The 26165-nt window shown below is 45.8% G+C and overlaps 1 protein-coding gene across 2 annotated transcripts; it reads right to left on the reverse strand.

The window, feature by feature from the left end:
* Window positions 1-288: 288 nt before the first annotated feature.
* Window positions 289-25387, reverse strand: TCAF2 (TRPM8 channel associated factor 2). 2 transcript variants are annotated; one of them, XM_028106427.2, is made up of 9 exons: window positions 25207-25387; window positions 24995-25077; window positions 22306-22942; window positions 7922-8898; window positions 7530-7627; window positions 6314-6527; window positions 5755-5994; window positions 4553-4890; window positions 289-3116 (listed from the first exon to the last, which is right to left on the reverse strand). In XM_028106427.2, the coding sequence occupies exons 3-9, from the start codon at window positions 22926-22928 to the stop codon at window positions 2862-2864; spliced, it is 2745 nt and encodes a 914-aa protein (XP_027962228.2). In that variant the 5' UTR covers window positions 22929-22942; window positions 24995-25077; window positions 25207-25387; the 3' UTR covers window positions 289-2861. The 2 variants fall into 2 exon arrangements, with proteins under 2 accessions (XP_027962228.2, XP_027962227.2); XM_028106426.2 differs by lacking the exon at window positions 24995-25077.
* Between the last annotated feature and the right edge of the window lie 778 nt (window positions 25388-26165).

Here is a 26165-nt window from a genome sequence, read left to right on the forward strand (position 1 = left end):
AACATACTGGGTTTTTTAGCAGTTTGAATCAGGTTGGCTGTTTGTGGTCAGTAGCCACATACATGTAAGTTTCATGCACATAGAGCCGCAGGTTATGGCAGACCCAGTAAGCATCTGTAGCGTGTTGGCTGCAAGTGTGGGCTCTGGAGTCCCAGCGAACAGGGCTGGAAACGTGGCTTCACCACTTAGCTTTGTAGCTCTGCTTCCTTCTCTGCAAAGTGGAGACAGTAGTAGTACTTATTCTGTAGGACTGTTGTGAGCATAAATAAATAAAAGCACTTATAACAGTTCCTGGCAAACAGCATTTATTGATGATTTATCATGGCTACATTCACATGCTTGTGAGCAAATATACTCTGGAATACAGAGTGCCCTGAGACAGTCACAGTTACAACTAACTGTGAACTTAGAAACAAGCAGCAGAGCTTCCCCTTTTAAGAAGGGGAAGGTTCTAGTTTCCACTACAGAGAGTGTGGGGAGCAGTCAGGTTTTTGTCTTTGTCTCTATGGCAACCTCTCAAACCCAGTATTTTCCATCCATGTACTCCTCCTTAACGTCATGGTTAAGAACACCAGTTCTGAAGTTGAATTTCCTGGGTTCAAATCTTTCCTCTACCTATAGGGAGGCTAATCCTATGTGGAGACAACCAGAAAATCAGGTACCAGTATCTTTTTGGAGGTTAAATTTGATATTTAATAAAAATTCAGTAGTTAACATGAGCTAAATCAGAAGTTTGGTGAGCTTCCATTTTCTAGGTGAATTTTTGTTTAAATTCTAAGTCTTCGTGGAGGATTTTTTTCATTGCTGGGGGTTTCACTCAAGCCCTGACTCTTCCTCTTATTAGCTTGGTTACTTCAGAGTTATTTAATATCCCTAGACATCTGTCTCCTCAGCTATGATGTGGGGATAATAAGAGTAACTGCTTCTAAGGCCTGTTGTGAAGATTCCATGGGCTAGCTCATAGAAAACACCCCACACTATGCCTGGGACAGACTGACTGTCATTGTGTGCTAGGTGTCATCACTGTTCTTTCCATTCACAAATGTTTATTGTGTGCCTTTCATGTGAAAAGCACCTGGCAAAGGATAGTAGTGGAATAAAAGGAAATTATCCTAGAATCAGTAGGAGGATGATGGGATTCATAAAAAGACATTCCCTCCATCACTTCTCCTTCTGAGGAGCCACTCTGCTCTGAACACAGCTCATGGAATGCTATTCAACATGACAAAAATATGGTTTAAAAGCAAGCTAGGGAAAAATGGCCACACCCCATCATTAATCCTGGAGATGGAGGTCTAATGAGAACTCCACCTAGCCAAAGAGTTGGGATGGGTTGGAATGGATTGTGTGAAAGCTCAGGGAGGCTGCGTTGTGGATTAATTTGGTCTGCTGCGCCCAGAATAATCCTGGTCCCAAGCGAAACCTGTTGTGCAGGCGGACTTCTTATCACAGCTGCTGTTAACACCAGACACCGCCTTGATTCTGTGGTGACCAGAGGGGTCAGTTGCCTATTCTGTGCAAAGAACAAACAGGCTGGTGGACTTGGCAGGCTTTGCTACGTGACATTTACTTTTACACTTGATCTTAGCCAAAAGGCCGAGAAGCGATGTGACATTTACTTTTGGTTGAAACAAAAGTAGTAGAAGATGGAACTAACCAAGAAGACTAAGTGGCTTTGTGACATCCAGTTTGAGTTTATACCATCTCTCTCTTTTTTAAGATTTTATTTATTTTAGAGAGAGAGAAAGGGTGAGTGAGCAGGGGGAGGAGCAGAGGGAGAGGGAGAAGCAGACTCTCTGCTGAGCGTGGAGTCCCCACGCAGGGCTTGATCTCACTACCCTGAGATCACAACCTGAGTTGAAATCAAGAGTTAGACACTTAACTGACTGAGCCACCCAGGTAGTCTTTATACTGTCTCTTTTGAGTTTACACAGTTCTTTGGGTTAGGTCATACCCAAGAATCCTTCCAGAAGTGGGAGAAGGGACAAAGGACAGGCTAGGATCTCAATAACTATCAGTGATATCATGTCTGGAACAACACTGATAATGCATTAAACACTCTTACGCAGAGACTACATGCCCACCTCAAGGTGGCCAACTCTGAAGTGGGATTCAGTTTTCAGGTTGTCCAGACAGACCACCATGGGCCCTGGCAAAAGCTAAAGAATACCCTTGCATGTGTATGCATATTGCAGTGGATGAACATGTTTACCATTATCAAACACCATACTTTTATCCCCATGTCATGGATGAGAATACAGAAGCATAGACAGAGACTTTTTAAGAGATTTTCCATAGTACCAAAGCAAGTTCAGGGCTCTCTCTATATCAGCCTGTCTCTCTTGCCATTAGGAAACTTCCCAAAGCATAAGAAATTACCAGCCATGTTCAGGGCTGGCAGGGGTGAGGAGTGATATCAGATTATTATGGTAACCCATAGTCTTTAGAACTGTTGATCAAGGGGCACCTGGCGGGTTCAGTCGGTTAAGCATCTACATTTGGCTCAGGTTATGATCTGACTCCCTGCTCAGCGGGGAGTCTGCATCTCTCTCTCTCTCTCTCTCTCCCTCTGCCCTTCCCCCTGCTCATGCTCGCTCTCTTGTGCTCTCTCTCTCTCTCTTAAGTAAATAAAATCTTAAAAATAAAAAAAGAACTGTTGGTCAAAAGTAGGAGCGGAGAGCCTGCAGGACCTTAAGATATGCAGATGTAAGATCCTCTGCTGGAGGATTAGGGCGGTGAAACAAGGCAGTGAGAGCAACAGTACAAACGGGAACAGTAACAAAGGCATTTTCCTGAGAAAGTTGGTGTCATTTTGTCTTATGACCTAACTGCCTCTCCCCCACCACCTTGCTGCACGTCGTTTACTTCTGAGGATGCCTGTACACCCGCATGGGGTTTTCCTGCCACTCAGGCAAACAGGCCAGGCTGTTTGCCACTTCCTTCTGGACAGGCCAGCCCCAGGCCTCAAAGAATGGAGCCAGATTCTTCTGCACCTTTTCAGAGAACTTCTTCACCCACAGATTCATCTTGCCATCCTTGTCTTTGGGGATGCCAGAAAGTGTTTGGTACTCAGCAAAGAGCTGGGTGAACGGCTCCCACCCAAAGGCTTCCTGGAGCTGAGAAGAGAGAGAGGGACAGGGTGAGGAACCAGTTTGTGGAGGTACCTGCAACGTGCGCGTTCCAAGTGTATTTCAGTTACAGTGATTCCTTCCCCTTGATCATTCATGAGCTTCCCTCCTGTGATTCGCCTCTGTGTCCCTACCCTACCCTTGCACATAAATATAATCCTGTTGGCTCACTCCACCTCTTGGCCACAAAACCTATAACCCTTCTATTTAGTAGGGGACTTCACAGGGAAACTAATATCTGAAAAGGCATAAATATTCAACAAATGAGTTATTATAATGATCTCTAATTAAAAAAATTATATTCCCAGATACTAAATGTTTTCCTAGGCATCAGACGGGTCTGAACCTGCCTTATATCAGGGAAACGCTTATATCTCGCATGTTTGGCCTTTGGGACCCTAAAGGCTGGGAACTTCCAACACTTTCCAGACACAATGAAATCCCTGTTTTTATACAGCCATTTCAGATCTGTAACTATTTTCAAGGCTACTATTTTGCTCTGTGGAGCACTCCCTTTGGGGCAAAACAGGAAGAAGCAGGCATATCACAAGGGGCTCAAAAGGAGAGTGACTCATGTTCACGGAGGGGCAGCCCACCTGAAAGCCACAGCCAGGAGGCCCTTGTCAGCTAAGATAAGAGAGGTCTAGAATGAGCAGGGATCCTGGGGTGTCCCAGACCACTCGCCCTTTTGTGCAGGAGAATTCTGACTCTGGGGTGTAAAACCTAAGGACAGATGACATCTGGGGAACAGCTTTGACAACTCGGAAATGTTAATGTTCAGAGCAGTCTTGGGGAGAGGACAGGGCTTTGTGCATATTTCACAGGAAGTCCACCTGCTTCAGGACTTTGGTATTCTCCCATTGGGTTAGTTGGTTATTCATTTATTCATTCTAAAAACATTTCAGGTTCAAGTCGGATGACTGAAGTCAGAGAGCCTCAACAACAGTTATCTCCTAAAAAGCCTCTTGTAATGCAGTTGTCCTGGAGACACACCACTGTTATCACGAAGGGACGAAGGGATGCAACACTCACAAAACTAAGGTGAAGAGAAACAAAGCACAGCAAAACAACACCCACTTCTGGAGCACTTATTAGGAGACCATGGTCAAAACCAGTGAGTGGAAGCGCTGGGCTCCAACCTCAGGAATGACTAACTCAGAACTTCTGCTCATGACCGGTAGACCAGTAAGCTGTAGTTTCTCTACTTGGTTTCCAGAATACTTTTCATTTCCTCTTACTTAACATCACAAAGTTAACATCACACAGGGCGCCTGGGGCAGGTGTTATTTCCTCAGTCTTAGAGAAGTCCCACTAGGCTGTCAGGTCCCCCATGCCCAGGCTGGAGGGGATGGCGAAGGGGGTCCAGGAAGCTACATGATGGAGGGGTCTGCTGGCCCTCACCTCCCTGCCTTTCTGCTCCGTACCTGTAGATATGTTTCCAGAGCTGTCCACACATTCCAGTCATGCAGGGGGGCTCCTTTTCCCAGGTGCATTTTGATTCTCTTCTTTCGTTCTGGAGGGCTCAGAGCAGGGTGGGCCCTAGCCCTGGGGATGCCCAGGACTGTTTCATGCACATAGACAGACCAGAGGTTGCAGGTAGCCTCAGTGGTGTGTGGCGGGAACTCCCACTCTTGTCGCTGCTGGTTGTGACCCAGCTCATGGATGGGTCCCCACAGACCCGTGCTCCTCATGCCTGCCTCATTGATGAGCTCTTGCACCGACTCCAGGTGGCACATGATGGGGTATCCTGAGTGCATCCAGCCTGGGATTTCAGAAGGAAGAGATGAGGCTTGGCAGAGGTGGGGGGCACCCAAACCATTTCCCTTCATGCCTCTCCACTGGGTAACTTTTCCACACCATCCTGGCTGCCCCCAGTAATGCCAGAATCTCCATGCTGATTAGAGAGTAGATGGCTTGCTCTGCTTGGTCAGAAACTGAACAGTCCCCAGCCCCCTTCCCAGCCTTCCATGCCAGGGTTATGCCCTCCTCCCCGCTCTGGCCCTGAACAGGACCAATACACTTTCCATAGCCATTCTCACTGTAGTTCAGTGCTTCATTTGTGTGAGTTTCCTATCATGTGAGTCTGTGACACTATATCCTGTGTCTGAATTTCCCTGAGGCTGCAGCAGTGTCAGTTCTTCTTCTGCCATGTAAGCCACGGTTGTACAGATTTATGCACTTTAGCAGAGATAATCTTCTCCTTTTTTAAAGAGAAAACTGAGATCCAAAGGAATGTTCTGTATGTCAGAACCACGTTTCCTTATTTTTTCTTTCATGTAAACCAGTCAATACTTAACATAAACTTCTTTCCTTCCTTTGCCAACTCTGACTTCTGTTTGAAGGAATGTTTCTGTTTCTCCTTGAAACAATGAAGAGATGGCTCATTGCTATCTGTGAACTCCTAGCAGCATTTTTTTTTTCTGAGATTGTTCTACCATCCTGTGAAATCTCACCTTGTAGATGTAAATGATTCACCTTTTCATATGGGAACATCTTTGCACCCCCATCAAGGTCTACGTCTGTTATGTCTTTTTTGCTTTACTGGTGAGATTATGCCTTTCACATATGGGGCATTAAAAAAGACAAAAGAATGAATAAATGGCATCCACTGACTAGAAGCACCCACCAGCTGAGATCTGCACATCAGCAACAATCCTCTCGGGACAGCAGAAAGGGAAAGGCCGGGCTGCTAGCCGGGCTATCGCGTGCATCATCTCATCCCAGAGGCGGAGCGCTGGCTCGGGGTCCTCCAGGGCTCGCAGGTTTGCAGTCGGCACCGTCAAGATGATATTATCTGTTGCCAGCTCTCCCCAGGGAGCTGTGCTCTCCTGGATACAGTTCCTCCAGTCCTCCAGAGATGTCTTACCTGGGAATAAATATTGTGGGCCTGTCACCCATTTCCCCAACTTACCTTGAACTCCAGGAGGAGGACACTGAAATAATGAACTATTAACATGTGGGTCTACATGCTATGAAGTAAAGGACTGGCCTCCAGAGCCTCCTCTTGGTTCTGCCGGAAGTCTCCATGGACATGGTATTCCATAGCTCCCACCTCTGCTTACATCTTGAACAGTTCTTCCCCGCTTCTGTCTGCCATTCCCTACCCCACCCTTCCTTAGCAACCGGCCCATAACTATGGTGGCATCCCCAGTGCCCCCACTTCCCTCAGCATTCAGTCCACTCACCCAGCTTGTAGTATGGGGCAGGCACAGCCCTCTTGATGGTGACAGATATGGGGCCCAGTTTGCTGCCCTTTGGCACGATGACATAGAGAAGGCCACCCCAGAGGCAGGAGATGGATCGTATGGTCCTGTCCATACAGCACTGATGAGTCACCACAGGGGCTCGAGACAGCTTGCTGGCCTTGGTCAAGTTATCAGTGTGGCAGCCAATCTGTACCTGGGGAGGTGATTCCACCATGTGTAGGAGGAACTAGGTCCCTGTGGTGTGTGATGGGTGAATGACAGGTACTAGAAAAACACCAGCTTCCTCCTTCAATGTGCTATGCATGGAAACCTATGAAATTTTAGTACCCCAAAAGTCATCGGGACTGAAAGGTATGTGGAACCATTCTTCCAGGGATTTAAACAGCTTTACAATGGATTGTCACCAGACAGACCAGGCAGGATAATCCTGAGGCTGATACTGACTAGGGCCCCATGGGGCCTCTGTACCGGGTGGAGTCCGGTCTCTTGTGGCAGGGCCTACACCAGTGTGGTGATTCCAAAGCCAGGATGAGCCAGAGGGGATACTGGTGACCCTTTGTACATAGACAGGACACCACCCATCTAGAGGCGGCGGGATCTGGCCTGAGTGGGGAGGACTGATTCTCACTTCCCCCTTTGTCGAGGGCTCCTCTTCCTGGTCAGATGGGTTGAGGGCTGTTTTGTCTGGAGTCCTGGGGTTTCTGTTCTTAGGTTTCATGTAAGCGAGCTCCAGAAAGGAGGCTGACACAGAAGACACCCTGTAACAGGAAGTGACCCTCAGAGTTGAGGCAGGACAATTTTAATTCTGCCTCTAGGGCCTATTTTTGTGGTCCGATGAAGCACACCCTTCAGGTGTCCAGGTAATGATGTACAATGCAGAAAGGCTGTGTGCTGTTGGCCAATCGGGTGAAGTCCTGAGGATGTGACAGGTGCTCCTGGACCCCCTCATATCCCTTTGGGGGGGTGGGTAAAATCACCCCACATGGAAATCCAGGGGCTTAGGTTTGAGTACCTGAAATTAGCTCTGGCATTCAGTCCCTCCTTTAGGCTCCCTGAAATTGAGCTGCTTCGTCTATGAAATCTATGAAATGGGCAGAATAGTCCCTTCCTGGCCTCCTGGCAGCACTGCCGAGAGCTGAGGAAAAGCAAGTGGCTCTGTGGTTTGGGGTGTCGGCAGTGGGGGTTCTGGCCTTACCTTCAGGCCGGCAGAGGCTGCGGCTTCAGACAGTGAGACTTCTGCACTCTGTTCACCTGGGAGGTAGAGCCCAGTGCTCACCCAGGCATCACAGTGGCCTGACAAAAGCCATAGGAAAGGCTGAGTTCTTCGCTCACCTGCCTCTGCAGCACCTGGAGCCCCACAGCCCCTCCTGGAGGCACAGCCCCTGCCCCGCCTCCCTCAACTCATCCATGCTTCCGGCATGCATCCCTCCAAAACCCTCAGCAGAACCCCAACCCCATCTTCCCAAAAGGACACGATAGACAATGAAGCTGGCCCACCTGAGCTTCAGTACCTGCAGTGTCCTGAAAGCCCGGGAACCCCACCTTTCCCCGGGTTCTGATGCTCTGGCCGCACCCCTCACTCTGTACCTGGGTTGCTCCCATCGATCTCCACAGTGATGGGGTGTCCAGAGCTGCAGGTCCAGGTTCCAAGCTCCTGTACTAGCTGGGAGCTGTCGGTCCCAGAGTGTGCCAGCTCCGTGGCCAGGCAGAGCACTGCAGCCTCAAAGGAGTCACCAGCCACAGGGTGCTCCCGGCTCACAGCTGGGAGGCCTGACAGACGCAGGGTCTTCCTCAGGAGTCGGTGCAAGGATATGTAAGCAGGGACCCCCTCTGCAGGGATCTGTAGGAAGGCTGCGCCATCTGCTCCCAGCTTTGCCAGCCAGTGCTTTTCCAAGTTCCCAGCCCCATGGCTCAATGCAGCCTGGAAATTGGACAGCGCCTTGCGGAAGTGGTAGCTCTGCATCTCGGGGGTAGGGACAGGGAAACAGCCTGCATCAAGGGTCTGAGCTAGGATGCTGAGGCCTAAGCAGTTGAGGATAACGTTACCGGGGAAACCAGCCAAAGCAGAGCGACCTGGGTTCTGGGAGGCCCACCACCAGGCCTGGCCCCCGATCAGCAGGCCCCCACCCTCAGCCACAAACTCCTGCAGCTGCTTAGCCTCCTGGTCACTGTAAGCCACACAGCAGTAGACACGCAAGTCATGCGTCAGATGGGGCTGCAGACTGCACTCCAGGCCATGCTCTGACAGGAGGGCACACAGGTTCTTTAGATGTGTGTTCACCCCCAATTTGCCCGTCTGGCCTCTGGCCAGCCAGCGCACAGCATTGAGCAAAAAGGGCCCCAGCTTGGGAGCACAGAGGATGGCCTCATGGGCAGCCAGGACCACCCGGCCCCGGCCATAGCGGGCAGCTGCCAGGAAGCAGCCGAGCGAGGCATCTAACCCCAGAGGGAAGGCGAGGGCCCCGTGCACCAGCAGCTGTGAGGGGACTCCCCCCGTCTTGATGTCCAGCTCTGAGATCCCTTCCAGGAGCTGCTGCTGATCCTGCCTCAGATCCTCCCCACACCTGCAAAGTGACAGGGGGACACAGGGGCTACAATCAAGTCAAGGAAGCACTGAAACAAGCTCAGTGGGGAGCTGGGGGTGGGGAAATCTGTGTGGGGGTGCACAGATGACCTCATTCATGGCCATCTCGTTCTCACTAATAACGGCTAGGATTGGAGGATGTGATGCCGTTTACTTTATTGAGTCTAAGGCGGATTTTCCCACCTTTGAACAACTAACTGATGGCATAACCTTGTCTAATTGGCAGTGTTTGCTCTTACTTCATGACACACAAGATAATGGCGCTTCTTATGACTGATGAGGTCACAGACTTGATGAGATACTGAGGAGTGTGGTGGTGGCACATCTTAAAGTCCACATTCTCCGAGTAAACCTTTCCAGGAACTCTTCCCATGCTAGTCAACTGAGTGGTGAATATTCTGGCTTGACTTTCAGGTCTTTTTAAGTGATGACACATATAAACAAGTTAGGAAAAAACAGTCCATTCCTAGAGAAAGTGGTCCTACTTCATTTCTCAAAGCTAATTTTTTGCCAAAAAAAAAAAAAAAGCTGTGAAAACATCAAATTGCTAGCTCTGAGCCAGAAACATAAGTAAATTGTTTAATACAGCACTTAAAGATTGATGCAAACACACACTCTTTTAACATTCTCACTTAAATCTGATGAGATTTACCACTTTTATTAAGAAATGGTCTAAGTGTCATAAATTCAGAAAAAGTTTGTATTTCAAGATTCTTTTAAAAAGATTTTACTTATTTATGAGAGAGAGAGAGAGAGAGGGAGAGAGCACAAGCAGGGGGAGCAGCAGAAGGAGAGGGAGAGGGAGACTCCCTGCCGAGCGGGGGGCCCGATGCAGGACTCGACCCCAGGACCCTGGATCCTGACCTGAGCCGAAGGCAGACGCCTAACGACTGAATCACCCAGGCGCCCCTCAAGATTTTTTTAACCAATTTGTAGATCCTCTAAATGTCAAACAATGGGAGATTGGTTAAATAAGTTACAGTTAACTATAGATAGCATACCATATGGTAATTAAAATAATTATTAGATAATATTGGAAAATGCTTAAGGGAAAAAAATTCAAAATCAGATTCCAAGATACTGTGCCCTAAATAAACCAAATTTTGTGATATGAACCATCAAAAACAAAACCAAAAAATGAGTAGAAAACACAAAACCAGACATAGAAGCAAAATCTAAAGAATATTTATCAAAATGTCTTCAGTGACCATCTTGCCTCGTGGGATTATACGCAATTTTAATTAGCTTTATAAAACTTTATTTCTCATAATAAATATCAAATATTAAAAAATAGTTTATTCAAGTAGCAAAACATTATTAAAAAAAGTACCTCTTGTACAGTTTCTCCTTAATTTCTCTTCAGCATAAAGGAGGAGCAAATAAAAAATTGGCATCATTCAGACCATGGCTTGCTGTTTATCAGTTAAAAACAACAGATAGATGCATGCGAATTAATGTGGACAGGTGTCCAGAATATTCTGCTGAGCAAAAAAATTCTAAAATAGCAGAACCTGGTGATGCAGTTTATGTAAGACAAAAATAAAACAAAGTTAATATATGTCAATGTAAATGTCAAAAAAGTTAGGGTTAAACCACAATAAACTTTTGGATTGTGGAATAGAGAGGGTTGGTATTGAAAGAGATGGTCAAAAGAGCTTTAGCCTCATTGGTATTTTTTTTTTTCAAATCAGGAGAATGTACGCATGTAATTTCTTGGGTAATTAAAGATTAAAAATTAAATTTAAAATGTTAAGGTAAGTGCTGGAAAAATAGAGATAAAATGTATAATTTACAAATGTGTTGGGGAATTCAAGGAATAGAGAAAACTTAGTCAAGAAAGAATGCAGAAAGAAAGAAAGCATAAAAACAAAATAAGAAAGAAGGCAAGAGCAAGAGGTACACTGAAGTTATCACTATATATGAATGCGTTAAATTTCTATATCAAAAGACAGAGGCTCTTGGATTGAGCCAAGAACATCTAGGTATAAGTTGCTTGTAAAAGACAGACTTGAAGCTGACACATAAGGACTGAAAGTGTGGAAATCCATATATCAACAAAGCTGTATCTGAGAAACACAGCAAAAAGAAACCAGAAGTGCCACTACTAATATGAGATGCAACTGAATTCAAAGAGGAAATAATTAAAATACACAGATGAATATTTTTCATGGGTAAAAGTTACACTTCACAAAAGATATAATTTTCATCGGTTTTTAGGGCCCTAAGAACAAAGCACTGAAAGCAAAAACTGCTACAAAGCAAATTAAAATTTGATGAACTCATAATCGAGTTTGGGATGGTTATGGCTCTCTCAGCATGCAGTGGATCAGTTACATTAAAAAAAAAAAGACGATAGAGATGATTCGAGAAGAACAAAAACACACTTGATTAGAACCAGAGGACAATGGGGCAATATTCTCCCAGACTCTGAGGACAACAGAGAGCCTAGAATGCCATATTCCACAAATTTGTGGCATAAATACACAGAAAAAGCAGACTTTCTCAAACAGGATACGTTAAATAAAATACCAATTTTCAGCTCACACACATGCACAGAAGAGCAAATTAGATGATCTGTATCAAGCTTCTCAGAGTCCAGAGGCATGAGAATAGGGATGGTGGTGTGGGATGGAAGACAACCTGCCATTCTCCTCTATATATTTCTCTGTTGTCTGTATGTTTTCATAGTAAGCTTGAATTCCTTTAGAAATATTTTCTGTAAAAAGATGGGACGTTTCTCAAAAGAAAAATGAAGGAAGGAAGGAAGGGCAAGCATGGTAGATCATAGTAGATGGGACACCAAGTAATTCTCAACAGACTGACAGTCTTTTAAGGGCAATATTAATGATCTCAGCTATCTATTTACCAATATTTAAAATCTTGTATACTATCTATTTACAACATTGAAGTCTGAAAAATAAATAAAGTAGCTATCACTTAATGAGGCTTAATATATGCTAGGCATAATCTCTCTTCATAGTTATGATGAACCTGAAATATATTATTCTTGCTTTACAAATGAGGCTTAGAAAAGTTAGGCAGCTTGCTCCATGGTTCTCAGCTAATAACTGGTGGGAACGGGAAGCCAATCCAGGGTGGTTTGCCTCTAAAGCCAATGTTGTCCACACAGCAGAAACTCTCCTTCAATTATTGAGTCTTTGGATTAAGCCCACAAGTGGGTATATAGCAAGCAACACATATAGGTTGTGCAAAGGAGGCTTTAAATAGATGTGAAGGTTGGGGGGCATGGGTGGCTCAGTCAGTTGTGCGTCTGGCTCTTGATTTCAGCTCAGGTCATGATCTCAGGGTCCTGGGATCAGGAGAGTCCCACACTGGGCTGCTTGGGATTCTTTCCCTCTGCCCCCCCTTCCTCTCTCTCACATAAATAAATAAATCTTTAAAATAGATAGGTAGATAGATAAATAGATAGATGTGAAGGTGCAAACAGTACAGCATCTGTGAAAAAGGAAACACGTGTCTCTTCAGAGCTGACAGTGCAGGTGGCGCTGAGGAACAAGGGAAGTTGAGAGGTGCTGGTGTGCAGGAAAGACACCAGACTGATGAAGGACAGATGTTAGGGTTCAAAGCCCATGAACAAGAAAGAATTCTTGAGACATCTTTGGTGCAAAAAGGTGGTTTTATTAAGGCACCGGGGACAGGACCCGTGGGTAGTAAGAGCTGCCCTGGAATTGTGAGGAGCAATTGATTATATACTTGGAGTTGGGGGAGGTAAGAGAAAAAGCAGGTTTTCAAAAGAAATGTCATAAGCTCAAGAGGACCTACAAGATACCGGAGGCCTTGTCATTGTCAAGTTAAGGCTGTTTTTCCTTCTAGTAAAGGATTAACATTAAGACAGTTGGGAGTTTCCTTCCGGAAGTTTGGCTATTGATAAGAATGCTTTTTTTTCTTGTAAATCACTAAGACATTTGTAAACTGAGGGGGACTCAGTCCTGCTGGACTGAGATCTCTACTAGTTAACCATCTGTTTTTCCCTTTCCTTAGTTTTAGGGCAGGCAGGAGTGCCTGAGGAATGTCACACAGATGCCACCTGGGAGTGGGGAGTCAGCTTGTGCTTTGTCCTCAGCTTGCCTTCTGCTCCCTCATCACACCTGAGCAGGCAGGAGATATGGGGACGGGCCTTTCTGAATGCAGCTTAAAGAGCCCTCCCAGTCGTGACAGCAATGACAAGAAGGCTCAGGGGAAAGTGAGCCACTGTCCCCTTCATCATACCCTGCCGGGCCTCGCCTATCCTATTGCTGCTCCTGGTGCCTAACTGGCTTGTTTTTCCTGAGGTGTTTGGTTCCTAATTTGTTTTCTTTGCTCTGAAATCCTCCTTTTCATCTCACCTTGTTGCTTGTTTTATTTAACGTATATTTTTAGAAAGGTCTAAATAGAACTTTCATGGCTTGAACCATTCTCAGGGAATCTGCTTCCGTTCACTGGGTTGTGTGTTTCTTCCGGGCATCACTAATTCTGTTGTCTTTCCATACTAAATTTCTGTCTCTCTTATACTTTCCTCGTAAACTTGTTAGTGTTCTTATAGAGTTATATGGATTTCTTCCTGATTAGCGTCGGCAGATCTTTTCCACGTTCTGCAATAGTTCTCTCCTCCCTACGCTAATTTACCCAGGACCCGTTTGTTTGTACACATACCCCACATCCATCCATCTTCCCAGATAATATGGAAGTTGATATATTTCTGCTTTCCACTTTCTTGTTGCCAGAGGTTTGTAGCACGAACAGAAGGGCAAGGGTCACCTGAGCCTACTGCTGTCCTTGCTGGGGGCTAGTCCCTCCACTCTCTGCAGCGCTGAGGCTGGGCCGACTCCACCCACCAGGGAAGGAACACGCCTGAGGGGTTCCACCCGCCACCGTGCAGGGAACACAGCAGCTCCGGCATCCGTCTCTGCCTCCACCAAATCCTGAAGTAGCTTTGCTGCTTTTGTACTTGTGTTTAATCTCACCCGATGTGTTCATTCTTCTAGAACCTGAGAAGGCATTCATGCTAGTTCTTGGATTTGTGGTTTCCACTTCTTTCTTGCATCTGGGGTGGGGGTGGGGTCAGGCGATACTGCATACCTACCACACAGCAGTCACCTGTCGGCCTCAGAACCTCCACGTTCAGCTCGGTACTTAGCATTTTTCATTCATTTGGTCAGACTGGTGGAGAGGACAACTCCAGGATCTAGCCTCATTTCATACAATCTTTACCTGGAAACTCTTCAGGATTGTGGTGAGGATCACATGACTGAACATGAAAACTTCGAGAGATGCATAAGCTGCTAGCATATGTCTACTTCTTTGTGAGCAGTTCCTAATATATTCTAGACCACATAGGTTACACCACGTGTAAATGTATTGAGCTGTTGTTCTAGGAATAATGTTTTCACTATACTCTTCTGTGTCTTGGTATAAAAGCAGTGAGTACCTTTGGATCTGACTTTGCGTATTAAAGCAAGTGCCATGTCCTCCTCAGCTTTATAAGCATAGGTGTGCAGTCAGCTCTTGCCCTTGGGGACAGGACACGGAGAGTATCTTCTGTTGGTTTTTAGAGAATGCCCCTCCCCTTGGCAGACAGAGTATTTTGTGTCTCCAGCAGGAATTTGAAGTTAGCAAACCTGCTGGGTCAGTCCAGGAGCATTTGACCATTTGCTGGCAGGAAACTTCCCTAAAAACCTCTAAGGGGATGCCCGGTATTGGCAGAAGGAATCTGAGCTGAGGGCCTGGGCTTAAAGTAATCGGGTCTTCTTAGACTTTAGAGCTGACCTCGTCCACCAGCTGCTGCTCAGTTTTTGGCTAAGCTCCCCTGGTGGAACATTCCTTAATATGAAGTTAACTGTGGGGTTAACAGTAGTATACTAGACCACCCTTTCTTTTTTATGGTTTTGGATGTGTACTCACTTATGTATTCATTAATTTATATGGTGTGCAAATATCTCTTGCTCTCTGCTGTGTTTCACACAGCGGGCACTGAGAATAATGCAGCAAACAGGACAGGCAAGATCAAGGCGTTCATGCAGCTTTATGACTGGCGGGTTGGGCAGGCTCTAGCAAGTGCACAGGGGGGTATGATGTACAGATTGTGATCACTGATGTTTGGGCCATAAATGGGGAACAGTGACACTGGAAGGTCTGTCCTAGATTCAATAGGGTCATCAGGGGGGACTCCTCTGAGGAGGGGGTTTGAGCTGAAGCTGAGAAAGGAGAATGAATTGGCTTTTCAAGAGGTGAGGGAAGACCCAGAGTAGGAAGAGAAATTTGAAAACCAGGGTTTAAAAATAACTTTGCCATCAAACTGCCAATGTTATTTTTTTGAATAACTGGATTTGCAAATCTCTTGAAATTTTATAAGACAAGAAACCTAATGTTACACTTAGGGTCTTTGAATTTGGGGGGATTTCTAAAATACTTTAAGATGTGTGTGGCTGATGGGCGCCTGGGTGGCTCAGTCGTTAAGCGTCTGCCTTCGGCTCAGGTTATGATCCCAGGGTCCTGGGATCGAGTCCCACATCGGGCTCCCTCCTCGGCGGGAAGCCTGCTCTCCCTCTCCCACTCCCCCTGCTTGTGTTCCCTCTCTTGCTGTGTCTCTCTCTCTGTCAAAAAAGGAAATAAAATCTTTAAAAAAAAAAAAAGATGTGTGTGACTGATGTATCAGCTACAGCTCCTCCTGAAATACCCAAACTAGAAAATGCCTAAGTACTCAACAAAAGGACACAGTTAAACTATGGCACATATACTGCAACTAAAAACTCTCATTAAAAAGATTATTTTTAAAAAATAGAAAAATGGTTTTAAACAAATACAGAATAGCAGTACACAATCACAACTAGCAAAAATGATGGATGTGATGGAAGTTACAGAAAGGTCAAGATTTTGTTGGGGACATAATGAGAAACTAAACATATTCAGATACTTTAATGTCATATTGTTATTTCAGTGAAAGTTTTACAAATAAGGAATGCTGATAACGTGGAAGAGTTATTTTCATACATTATCTGAACATTCCCAGCAATTCTGTTGGTCATTCAAATATAGACTAAACACTACTATAATAAACTATATAAACTATAGTTAAACACCACTGTAAGCCCAATGCCCAAAATAGTGTCTGGAACTTAACAGGCACTTAATACATTTTATCTGTCTATCTATCTATTTAATTTTTATTTATTTTGAGAGAGAGAGAGAGTGTGTGCATGCATGGCGGGAGGGGCAGGGGGAGAGGGGGAGAGAGAATCTTAAGCAGGCTTCATATCCAGCAAGAGTCTGTTGTGGGGCTTGATCTCATGACTGAGATCATGACCTGAGTTGAAATCAAGAGTTGGAGCCAGCCAGAAGCCCTGAAATACATTTTAGATGAATGAACGAATGGACAGGTACTAGAAAGAGGGAAGGAAAATTGATATGTTAAGGAAATTTGCTTCTTTATCCATTTTGTTGCCAAATTAATAAGACAAGAGAAGATGTGAGGTTAAAGAAAGACATCGTAGTGTAATTTGAGGACATTTTTTTCTATTGTTTAAGATTTTATAAAAAGGTAGAAAAGTAATATAAAAAAAGTTTTTTCAGGTTATAATTACAGAAAATTTGGAGATTACAGAAATGTTTAAGGATGAAAATAATAATCACCTATCCCTAGAGATACACTATTAATACTTTGTTTTATTTCCTTCTAGTGTTTTTTCTACTTATGTATGTACACGTTTTAACAAATTTGGCATCATTTAAATATAGTTTTATATCTTAATTCTGTCTATTGTATTATGAGTATTTTCTTATTCCTTTCAGTAGTAAGTCTTTAAGGACCTGAAGAATAAGATATACCATAATAATTTAAGCAGTGTTCCATTTATGAGACACTTAGAGTTTTCCCAGTGTTTTACTTAATAGTGAAAATACCATTAAAAATATTTGCTACTAAATATCTGCCTCATGGCCCAATTTCTCCTGTCCAACCCTTCCATCTTCCCTTCCCCCATAGGCGCTGATTTGGAGAATCTCTCCTAGTAAACTTCCTGTACACTGTGTCGGTCTTTGAGTTGGGTTCATGGGGAACCCAATTCTGAGGAATTTGGTAATGTTTAGCAGAAATTACATTTGCAGTTCTCCTTTGACTCACCAATCCCATTTCCAGTGATATGGCAAAAATATGAAGACATATACACATAGGCATTTATTGTAGCATAGATGTAATAGTAAGAATACTGGAAAAAAATTTAAATATTAAAAACCCGAATGTCTGTCGTTAAGAATTAACTGGATAAACTACATTGCATCTATACATTTCAGTGTAATAAAATATGTAGTGCATATCTATAGGCTATTATGGAGCCATATCCAGAAAATAATGTGTTTTTTTAAAGATTTTATTTATTTATTTGAGAGGGGGAGAGAGCAGAGCGAGAGAGTGAGAGAGAGAGAGAGAGAGAGAGAGAGAGAGCATGAGCTGGGGGTAGGGGAAGAAGGAGAGGGAGAAGCAGACTCCCTGCTGAGCAGGGAGCCTGACACGGGGCTCCATCCCAGGACCCCGGGATCGTGACCTGAGCCGAAGGCAGATGCTCAACTGACTGAGCCCCCCAGGCGCCCCCAGAAAGTAATGTTAAGTAAAAAAGTAAGGTGGAGAAAGTATGTGTAGTATACTATTATCTTTTTCAAGTGTGTATGTATGCATTCATATATAAACCAACAGTGGAGTAAAGATATTTTTTTTTTAAAAAGGGAGAGAAGAAAATTATATAAAGGGAATAGGGGATAGAATATCGGCCTCTTAAGATTTTACTTTAGATACACATAGCTATGTTACATAATTATAAAATAATTATTAATTCACAAAAGCAACTCCCAAAAGCAAAAGTAAAACATCGAAATGAATCTACCATGTGTATCCACTCAGTGGTATAACCCCAAAGAGAAGGGCTAGTCTAAGTGTCGTTAAAGGATGGTACTTTGACTTTATATACCTCATAAAATATATCATAAGGATGAAAGGAACTGGAAATAATCTTTTTTTTAGAAGTCAAAGGTGAATTTTTATTTCTTGCCATTCAACCAAAAATCGTTGAAATTCCACATCCAATTAAACTATTTCAAGACAAAATACAAAACTCCAACTAACCCTAGAACCCATATTTTTATGACAGTATTTTTGAATGACTTCATAGAAAAGGTTAACAAAAAAATAGCAGTACACCTGCAGTGTCCTTGAATCACTTTTAATCAGTGAAACTTAGCATCCTGTGGTTGACATCCTACCAAAAAGTCTTGGTAATGGGTAGTGATTAAATTTTCAGATATTAAAAATTAAGTATTAAAATTTACAATTAGCAAAAATGTCACCATCAGGGAATGGAATAAAAGCTCTGCTTATCCACGTTACTATCCCAACAGACATCTTAGTCTTAATCTTACAAACATAACTATGAGACTGCAGAATAAAAGTTTCTATTATGAGTAACACCACACAGAACTCGGTCAAAACCATTCAGGAAGCACATTTAACAAGATACACAGGCTCAGATATACAGGACCTCAGAATCTCCACCCTCACGCCTCCAATTAATTTGTCAAATTACTTAGTTCTAAATGAATACGCAGGATGACACCTTGATAACTATCGTTTATCCAAATGAAGTCCTACAGCTTAGCCTTGCTATATTTAAAATTTACATCAGTTGGCATTCATAGAGCCTAAAATCTGAATTTAAAGTCCAAAGCCCTTTGGGGGAAAAAAAAACCAAATGCATTCTTACTTTCAGTTCTTCATACATCTCAGACAATAATCTCTAGATGTAGTGTATTTCTTCAAAGTCATATATATCAAGACTTGATTGAAAAGTTTGGATTTTGTTTAAAAAGCCTTTATTCATTTTTGATCAGGGAAAGGACAATCTCAATGTCAACTTCTCACCTAATCATAAATTTGAACAGGATTCACTGCCTTAAAGACACTGCGCCTACAGATTTTGACAACAACTTAAAATGAAAATCTCCCTTGTTCCCTAAGGTTGCATGTTGAAATAATAAACAGTCCTTTGCAATAACCAACATTGGTACTTGGCCTAGGTTTAAGGTCAAATAGCAAAACAGGAGCAAAAGGAGGCCAAGTGCATTGTAACTTGATAGGCAGCAAGTACAAACATCATTGAACAAAGAAAGTTGCAGGCACCAAATAAACAAAAGGCAGGTTCATCAGCAGAAAAAAATTTACATTTGTTTGAAGGTGAAGTCAACTACTCCGCGTGTGAACATGTATGCCAATCCTAGTGGCTAATGTGGAACCACAGAAAACAAACTTAAAAACCTTAAATCCAATTGCACTGAATGTAAAATTCAAAACTTCGGTTTACCCAGGAAATTCTCCCAAATCTAGGGCTAAAACTGCTTTTTGATGCACCAGGAAGATGTTTTAATGACTTAGTCACTTAGATTTGCACTGACATACATAAAATTTAAAGTATACTTTTCCCTACTACTCCTTCCTATGTCCGAATCTGGGTATGCTTACCTACCCAGCTCATGCACTAATGCATTAAAAATGATGAAATCTACTACCATGACCCTTTCTAAGAACTCACATCACGTTAACAGTTAACACCCAATATAGCTTCCTAAAAATGCCCCAATAGAAATCATTTTGTTCAGTTTGGTGCTTGCTGTGACAATACCAACAGAATACAACTAGTCCCCTCAGCCACTACCTCAAATACCTCAATCTAACTTTTGCTCAAATTTTAACCTTATACCTACCTGCCAAAATGCTTGTTAAAATTTAACTGCTTTTTTAAACTGTAGCTCCTATACACAGTTTAACAGGACCTTTTCCCTGGGTATATCTGGACATTTTAATCAAGAAAACAAAGTCATGGTATTATTAGCCAGAGCTCTTTCTAGCAGACCACTGATTCTGATTTAGCATATCTTTAATAAATGGCTTCCCAGAGACAGGAACAAAGCACAATCTTTTCTATTCATGAAAGGAGCTACCAACATGCTTTGTGCCAGAAAGGTGCACTTTTCCAAGACATAGTCCAGAAGATTCATGGTCTGCTAGAAAGCTTCCACCAATGACAACCCTATGACAAGGTCTCCAGATATACAGAAAAGAAACGTTAAAGGTGTGATAGGATAGAAACCTCATTTAGCAGGGAAATGAAGCCTTATAATCTTTAACTGTGCTGATAGTAGTTATTTTGCAACTGTTATGTGTGTGTTGTGGCATAAAGCCAATGAGTCATTAAGTTGCTTTCTTTCAGAGTTAGGCTTTTTCATCATGGGAAAAAAGGAGACAGATGCACGGTTGCTGAAATGAAATAAAACCCTGTAGCCCAGAAGTTGAATTTGAAGCATCAGTATGAACTTTTGATGTGTTTATCTTTTAAAAATACTTACTTCTTAGCTCTGCCCACTCAAAAAGCCTGGAAACAATGATCAACCCAGGAGCAGTGAGCACCTCAACAGACTTTGGCTCCTAAACACCATTTAACACTCAAAGAAAGGCAGGCTCCTTGGAGAAATGGTTGATCTTGGGTCTGCGGCAGGAATGTGTAACGTGAGACCAAAACAAGGAAGTCCACTAAGGTTGGGTCAAAAATTTCAGGAGTTCAGGAGCCTTTTTGTGAACAGGCTCACGATGGCCAAACATGAGATGACCAACAAAGCTACTTCATCAGTAGCGCTGATAAAGATGACAAATGAAACACATTATGTGAGTATTTCAATCCATGAGTTCACAGTGGAGACCTCTAGAAGATTCTAGGTATCCTCTCGAACCAGTGCTTCGAAAACTGGTTAAAAAGGGGAGAAGAGGGAGAATCCCGCATTTATCCTGCCTTCCCTACACAGACTGAACCACAGGGCAAGCAAATAGTGGAGGAAGGGAAGTTCATTTTTATAGGAGTATTCCAAATGCTAAATGAAAGAAATGCTAGAACTTTTAAACCTACCATTTTATAACCACTAATGAATTAACGGATCTAGGGCTAGGCAATGATGATTAATGACTGCTAATATCACAGTGAGAGAAACAGACATTGTGTCCCATCCTATGGGTAGAAGCCTGAAGGCAGGCAGGCGGGGAAGGAGCCGGGGTCTCTGTCTCGCTCTTCAGGCTGTGTTTCTGACAATCACTGTGTCTCCTCTGAGACCCCAGGTCCCACAGACAGGCCCTCCATCTGGGGTCCCAGCTCCTGCTAGACAGTCCTAGCACGGCACCAGCGTCCACCCCGTGACTCATCCCTGGGCTCCAGGGACATTACCACCTGCCTCTGTTGGTCGAGCTGTTGCTAACCCCTCAGTTACCTTGCGGTCTCTCGTACAGGTTTTCAGCTCTTGCATCACCTGCTTAGTCAGTTCCTTGTATTAAGTCTCTCTGTTGAAACACCAGTTAGTCCTGACTGATAAACCTTCCCTGATGACCCTAAATACCCTCCACTCCCTTCCCTGTTACTCTGTCCACTTATCCTGCTTTACTTTCCTGTTAGTTCTTATCAACACCTGCTAGAGTTTCTATTTATAGGTTCCCTCAGTTGCTTAATTCTGCACTGGAATATAATTGAGCAGGGAGCTGGGCTTGGACTGCTGAATGGGGCCTGGCACACGGTAGTGCTCACACAAATCAATATTCTTTCATTTGTTTGAGAGACACTTGATACACACTCTCACCAACCCAGGCACTAGACACGGGAGACAGAGAGGTGAATACGATAAGCTTTTCTATTTGGCCACAGGACAGAGTAGCAGTCAGAACACAGCCCCCTTTGGGCCTTGGTGCATTTTAATTATCCTGTTTTTGGTTTGTGGTGGTTCCAAAATAGAGTGGAGAATCACGTGTATTAAAATGGAAGCTCAGGGGCGCCTGGGTGGCTCAGTTAGTTGAGCATATGATTGAGAGAACCAAGCGGACTCCACGCTGAGTGCAGATTCCGACGCCGGGCTTGATCCCACAACCCTGAGATCACAACCTGAGCTGAAACCAAGAGTTGGACACTCAGCTGACTGAGGCGCCCAGGCGCCCCTGAGTGTCTGACTCTTGATCTCAGCTCAGGTCTTGATCTCAAGGGTTGTGAGTTCAAGCCCTGTGTTGGGTTCCACGCCAGGTATGGAGCCTACTTAAAAAAAAAGGCGGGGGGGGGTGCTGGGTGGCTCGGTTGGTTAAGCATCTGCCTTCGGCTCAGGTCATGATCTCGGGGTCCTAGGATCGAGCCCGCGTTGGGCTCCCTGCTCAGTGGGGAGCCTGCTTCTCCCTCTCCCTTTGCCCCTCTCCCTGGCTCGTGCTCGCTCTCTCTCTCAAATAAATAAAATCTTTAAAAAAACAGGGGAAGATCATCGAAGAGGGAGATCGATCTACTGTCAACACGTGTCAGACTCCCTGTTGGGAAATACCACTCACCTGACGTGGAGTGGGATCTTGGGTATCTTCTTAGAGACCTTGAACCGGCCTGTGTCCCCATAGATGTCGGTGAAGTACACTCCGGCCACACTTGTCACCTGGTTCCCGGGGAACCTGGACAGCACGTTGTCAGGACCATGCTGACTGGCCCAATGCCAGGCTTGGCCCCCGATGAGCAAGCCGCCTCCACATTTCACAAACTGGATCAGCTCTGCAGTCATCATATCATGGTAGGCATCGATGCAGTAAACCCCCACAGGGGCCCCCACTTCTGGCTGAACTTGTGCCTGAACCCCACAGCCCTGCAGGATACTTACGAGTGATGTCAGGGATGGGTGCACTCCAGTGGGAGCCCCAGGTGAGGGACAGAGCCAACCCACCGCATTACGAAGAAATGGAGCCAAGCCAGCATCCAGCAGGTAGCCCTCATGGGACACCACCACCAGGCGGCCTTGGCCATAGGAGGAGGCAGCAATGAGGACCTGGCCCTTGTCATTCACCATCACTGGGAAGGAGGCCTCTCCAGTAAGAAGCAGTTCACATGGGATGGGGTCTTTGGGGACATTCCAGCTGGTCACTCCATGCATGAGGGCCTCGAAAGCACGGGCGGGAGTTGTCACCATGGTTCAACTAGCCGCTGCAGAGAAAATCAAAGACTCAGCTTTGTCAGAACTGACGAAGGACAGAGTGAAAACACACCAACTAAATGCATGCGAACAAAAACCATTTACTGGGTTCCCCACTGTGTGCCAACCACTGGGGGCGCAGCAAGGAACACAGCAGACAAGGGCCCCACTTTCATGAGTCTGATGTTTCAGAAGGGAAAGGACAATAATAGGTAGAGAAACAGATAAATGAAATGCAGCAATTAATAACTGTCGTGAAAGTAAACCAGCGACGTGTTATCAAGCAACTGGAGAATTTAGATTTTGCATGACAGGAAAGGCCTAGATAAGGCCGTGACCATGAAGGTGGAACTGACATTTCAACTGAGCTCTGAAATGCTGCAGGAGAAGAGCACACCCAGCCCACAGAAGCCCCGGGCAGGGAGGCCGGAGAAAGCCAGGCGGGGAGGAGCAGGACCTGAGTGGCCGAGGGAGGGGCTGGGTCCCGCAGGGCCTGGCACGAGGTGAGAGCTGGTGTGCAGGACTGGACTTAGTATTGCACTGCATCTCTGTGGACGAAAAGGTCAAGTGACCTTTCAGAAACTGCATTTTGGGGGATAGTTTTGACGAAATGAGTTGATACACCTGCCCTAACCTGTGGGTAGCAGTCTGTGGTTTCCAGAGGTCTTTTAAAATTCGGTGTGCCTAAAATTGAGCTCATTATTCCCTTAAAGCAGCTCCTCTTGGATAAATGACTTAAGCCTCAGTTTCCCCATTTATAAAAAGAATAATACACCCTTTGGAGGACTGTTTTTGAAGATTAAGAGAATGCACAGAAAAACACCCTGTTGTGCGTACACAGTGAGCTCTGAGGAGACACGAGGGTGTGCCCCTATGCTGACCTTTCTGGCTTCCCCGAGTGACAAGGGCCATGCCCTGGGTCCCCTGTCCACTCCCCTCCACCCACCTCTGACTTCAGCAGCCACCATGGAGGAATTTCCTGAACGCTCGGGTGCCTTCTCACTTGGGCAGGTGCACAGGGGCAGCCCTGAAGTGGCAGAGAGCCAACGCCCAGGGAAGTGGGGGGCGTCAGGGACACACGCCACGGTGGCGGACCTCACGTGCGTCTGGAGTTCCTCACAGGAGGAGCTGAGCTCCAGCTGCCCACGGTGGTAGACAGCTCAGCCATGTGCCTTTCCCTCCTTCCTGGTCTCTCTGTCCCCACGTCCTCAATCGGGCATTCTGGGCTCACTTTCCAAACACGCTACCTGACTCAAGTTCTTGTAGCAGACTTTACTTTGGGGAAGAAACTAAGACACCAAAGCTCACCTCTGCCTTTGCCTCCTTCCTTCGTCTTTACTGTTTCCATACACAGCCAGCCACCTACCTCACTTTGTTCATCGTCTGTGGCCGGGGTCTCTCAAACATCAGTGCCCTCAGTCTGTAGTCACATCTACACTAGATGGATCTGGCTTTAGTCCCAGGATGGTTTCTCACCCACAACCTTCCTCAAGCCATCCTACCCACTTCTCTTCGTAATAAAAACCTTCCAGTTGCATCCACTCCCCATAAGGTAAAAGCTGAGTGCCTCCAGGGTCTGGGCTCTCTGCCGCTTTCCAGACTTTTTTCCTGCTACATTCTCCACAAACCTCTAGCAGGCTTGGCATCCCTGAGCCTGCCTGGTATTTCCTGTACAAGGACAGCTCCTTTCCACCCCCTAACTTCTCTTCCCATCTAACCACTTGTTTCTCAGCAATGCTCCCAGGAAAGTGAATTCATAAAAGAGAACCAACACCCACATGGAGGGAGCATCATGGGGCATGTGGGTGATCTCAGCTTTCCCGTGTAGCAGTGGAAAAAAGCAGCGAAAGAGGTCAGGACGCCTGAGGTCAAGATCATGGTAACGACCTTTGAAAGAGAAGTCTTTTACTAATCTGGACCTCTATAGTTTAACGGGAAAACAGACAAACCCAGGAGATGAGTAATAGTTCCTCCGAACTCTGACTTCCACTCGCTAGAAGTAGGTGCGCGCACGCGCAGACACGCACACATCCGTGCACACGTCCATCAAATTCCTGACTCACCAAGTCCAAAGAGGCAAAGAAACCGTGTTTGGAGACAAACAGCAAGTAGCGCCAGACTGGCTAAACGAAACGAAACCCTGGACCTAAGAAGAGAGAAACACGCCGACTGAGGGCACGTTCTTGGGCATGCTTCTGGCACCTCGGGGCGCGCCAGCGTGCCCAGGTGCTCGGTCCCCGCCCCAACCGCAATGCTCTCGGATTGGCAAACTCACGATCGGTATTCGGATGTTCAGCACTGGCTCCGGGCGCTCTGGATTTTTGCAGTGGCGCAGCGGGCCGTCCAGGGGCTGGGTGGAGGGATTGGGCTGGGCGCAGGTGGGGTGGTCCGGGTGCCTGGTTGGAGGGGGCGCGTGGGGCAGGGCGCTTCGCGGCGCGCGGTCTGGAGGTGGAGCTGGCGGGCGCAGCGGGAGGTCTGGGGGGGCCCTGTAGACGCGGCTCGGCAGCAGCCGGGAGGGCGGAGCGCGGCGGGAGGTCCAGAGGCCGGCGGGGCGGGGCGCGGGGCTATTGGGGCGGTTCGGGGCGGGGCGGGCAGGGAGCAGAGGACGCCCCGGAGTCGCTTCCGCGAGGCGCCTCCCGACCGGATGCACTTGGGGCGGTGTCGCGGCTTGCGGGGCTCCTTCGGGGTGCGCGGCTAGTCCTCCCAGGAGGCGACCCCCCAATGTGCAGGGGTCGGGGCCGAAAGCGGCTCTCTCAGGCCCTTCGAGGGTTCCGGGGTACGAGAGGGAAGTTTGCAAAGTTGCTGTCACGCTTGGTGCGGAAAACAAACGCCAAGTTCCCAGCAAACCAGATTCGGGGTAAATAACGCCCAACTGCAACGTAAGCCGCGGCCGACGGTTCGTCGCGTGGAATCGCGCCCCTCCGCTCCGGTCGTGGGGTGCAGCCGGGGAGAACAGCGGCTCCTGCATTGCAGGGCTGCCCCCTGGTGGTCAGCATCCGCCCGTGCACCCCGTGCGGACGGAGATTCAAAGCGGTCCAGGGAGCTCAAGCTAGAGAACTCGGTCTGGGAGTATAATAGAAATCTGTGCCAGAGATGTTCTTGCTCCAGGAATTTTCTTTAAGTTTATTCAACGCAACACTCCTTCCTATCAAAGTTAAATTTCCTTCTCCTAGAAAGCGACTCAGCCATCACTTGCCCAGAAAAGAATTTCATAACCTCCAGAAAAGAATTTCA

Source organism: Eumetopias jubatus, unplaced genomic scaffold (assembly GCF_037043125.1).
Source record: "Eumetopias jubatus isolate StellerSeaLion01/CBP00866 unplaced genomic scaffold, mEumJub1_p1.0 scaffold_14, whole genome shotgun sequence".
NCBI lineage: Eukaryota > Metazoa > Chordata > Mammalia > Carnivora > Otariidae > Eumetopias > Eumetopias jubatus.